The 2944-nt window shown below is 45.1% G+C and overlaps 1 protein-coding gene across 1 annotated transcript; it reads left to right on the top strand.

Annotated features, from left to right (window-relative positions):
- Positions 1 to 348: 348 nt before the first annotated feature.
- LOC127030963 (olfactory receptor 12D1-like) lies at positions 349 to 1406 on the top strand. The gene has a single exon (XM_050917644.1). It carries the CDS (start codon positions 396 to 398, stop codon positions 1404 to 1406), a length of 1011 nt encoding a protein of 336 aa, XP_050773601.1. The 5' UTR covers positions 349 to 395.
- The last annotated feature ends 1538 nt before the right edge of the window (positions 1407 to 2944 follow it).

Raw genomic sequence — 2944 nt, 5'->3', positions numbered from 1 at the left:
TTCTCCTATGTGCATTACTTTGCATTTATCAACTTTGAATTTCATCTGCCATTTTGTTGCCCAGTCACACAATTTTGTGAGTTCCCTTTGTAACTCTTTGCAGTTTGCTTTGCTCTTAGCTGTCTTGAGTAGTTTTGTATTGTCTGTGAATTTTGCCACCTCACTGTTTACCCCTTTTTCCAGATCTTTTATGACTGTGCTGGACAGACCTGGTCCAATGAATCCCCACTCCCCTCAGTTTTATAAAGAAATGCAAACTGCTCTAATTATTCTGCCTCTTTTTACTGCTCAGTCATATCTGGGTACAGATTGCACCTGTGACTGTAGCCAGAAGACAAAACCCCTAAGTGTTTGATTCCATCCAGCTCTGTTGGATTGGGAATAGGACCATTGAGATGGTGGTGGACGCTACCTTCAGCCTGTTTGCTTTTCTCCTGCTTTGTCCTCTTCCCTCCACAGCAATGGAGAACCAGACAGCGGTGAGCGAGTTTGTCCTCCTGGGCCTGAGCCATCTCCTGGTGCTACAGCACCCTCTCTTTGTTCTCTTCCTCCTGCTCTACGTGACCAGCCTGCTGGGTAATGGGGCCATCATAGCGGTGATGTTGGCTGAGCCCCGGCTTCACACCCCCATGTATTTCTTCCTGGGCATCCTCTCCTGCCTGGACATCTTCTACTGCACGGTCACCGTGCCCAAGATGCTGGTCGGCTTCCCCTCGAGGCACCAAACCATCTCCTTTGCTGGCTGCCTGGCCCAGCTCCACTTCTTCCACTTTCTGGGCAGCAGTGAGGCCATGCTGCTGGCTGTCATGGCCTATGACCGCTATGTTGCCATTTGCAACCCGCTGCGCTACAGGCTGGTCATGAGCCCACAGACCTGCCTGCTCCTGGCAGCGGCCACCTGGTCCAGTGGCTTCCTGCATGCCCTGATGCACACAGTCATGACATCACAAGTGAATTTCTGTGGCCCCAATGAAATTCAGCACTTCTTCTGTGACATCAAGCCCCTGCTGAGCCTCGCCTGCAGCAGCACCCACCTCAATTTAACTCTGCTCAACATCGTTACCGGGGGCATTGGCCTGGGTTCCTTTGCCCTCACATTCCTCTCCTACCTCTACATCATCTCCTTCCTTCTCCTGAAGGTCCGCTCCCAGGAAAGCAGGAGAAAGGCCTTCTCCACTTGCATCTCCCACCTCATGGTAGTGGCATTGTTCTATGTGCCGGTCATCTTCAATTACATGCTCTCCTCTGCGGGAAGCTCCTCAGATAGGGAGATGGTCGCCACCTTCATGTACAGCGTTGTCACCCCAGCCCTGAACCCTCTGATCTACACCCTGAGGAACCAGGAAGTGAAATCTGCTCTGAGGAAAGCACTAAGGAGAAACTGCTTCCTGGAAAAGAATAACTGAAGTAGAGACAATAATCAACCCAACAAAGGATCTGCCTCTGATATTGTCACGGGGAGTGGGCTGTACAATGTAAGGCACAGTCCTGCATAGGGCACATATTTTAGGGAAACATTAATTACCATTTGCTGTATTATTTACATTACAACCGTGCAGGGAAATCACAGGGTAGCGAACCATTCTAAATTGTCCTTGTCATCTCTATCTGCATCACAGCTGTACCAAGTGAAGAGAGCATTGGGAATGACTGAATCATCATTGTTCTAATGGTTTTTTTTTAACACCAGTGTGAATGAAATAGATTGCTGCAAATAGAAGTGAATGGATTTTTGTGCTGGCAAGGAAAAGTTAATTGAAAATTTTATATATATATAATATTTGGCGATATTTTCACTGGAGAACTTTGACAGTGCATCAAAAAACTGAACACCCAATGATCAGAAATATTTTGGTTTTCAGCAACCAAACACCAAAAATATTATTATGAAAACTGCCCAAAACCAAAAAAGTTGGGGGAGAAGGGGGAGGGAGAGATGTTTGACCAATTTTTTTTTCAGGGTCTCAGGTTTTGATCAAAATTTGAAAAAAATTGAAAAGAGCAGACTCGTTCTGTGAACAGTTTTGTTTAGTCAAAACTCATTTTTAAATTAAAATAAACAAACGATGGAAATTTTTCAATAAACTTTTATTAGCATCCTGTCTGATTTATTATTATTACCATCTCACGGTGGTAGAAATCTGCATGTAAATTTGCTGCAGAGCTTTCATTTCAACAGAAGTGGTAAATATTTAGTTTTAATAAATGTAAAAGTGACAAAAATGGCTATTGCAAATAACCTATAATTGTTTTTTCACGTTGGGTTTGTGCAGATTGGGTTGACCTTATGAGCTTCTCAGAAGCGAAAGATTAAAGGATTGGAGAACGTGCTTTCTAGTCGTGCACTCAAGGGGCTCATTCTATTTAGCTTAGCTAAGGGATGGTTAAGGAGTGACGTGATCAGAGTCCACAAGTACCTACATGGAGAACAAATAATTAGTAATGGGCTCTAGTGGCTAGTAGACACAGGTGCAACACGATGGAAGTTGAAGCTAGACCAATTCCTAGTGGAAATAAAAAATGCCCATTTTTCACAGTGAGGGTGATTAATCACTGGAAGAACTTAGCAAGGGTTGAGTGGCTTCTCCAGCAAAGACAATTTTAAAATTTCCAAGGGGCTGAAGGAGTGCGCTGCCATTGGTGTTCTTGGGACCTTTCCTGAGACAGAGGCTGGCAGTCAATATTTGCTGGTCGCTCTGGACTGCTTCACAAAAGGGCTTGTTGAGGCTTGTACAATAAGAGCTCTAGAGCTGTGACAGCAATTGCGGTCCTAGTGAATGAATTCTTCCCCACATGTGGGATTCCGGATGAGTAACACACAGATCAAGGGACACACTTTGAATACAAAGCATTTCTGCAGATATGGGAAATTCTAGGGCTCCTCAAAACCTGCCCCACCCCAGCACACCCACATCTGATGGGATGGTGGAAAGGTTCGCTAGGA

The sequence above is a fragment of the Gopherus flavomarginatus genome, chromosome 11, assembly GCF_025201925.1.
Source record: "Gopherus flavomarginatus isolate rGopFla2 chromosome 11, rGopFla2.mat.asm, whole genome shotgun sequence".
NCBI classification, from domain to species: domain Eukaryota; kingdom Metazoa; phylum Chordata; order Testudines; family Testudinidae; genus Gopherus; species Gopherus flavomarginatus.
This window is presented reverse-complemented; position numbering and strand designations above follow the sequence as displayed.

Coding starts and splice junctions, on each gene's coding strand:
- LOC127030963 (XM_050917644.1), top strand. CDS start 396: ATGGTGGTGGACGCTACCTTCAGCCTGTTTGCTTTTCTCCTGCTTTGT.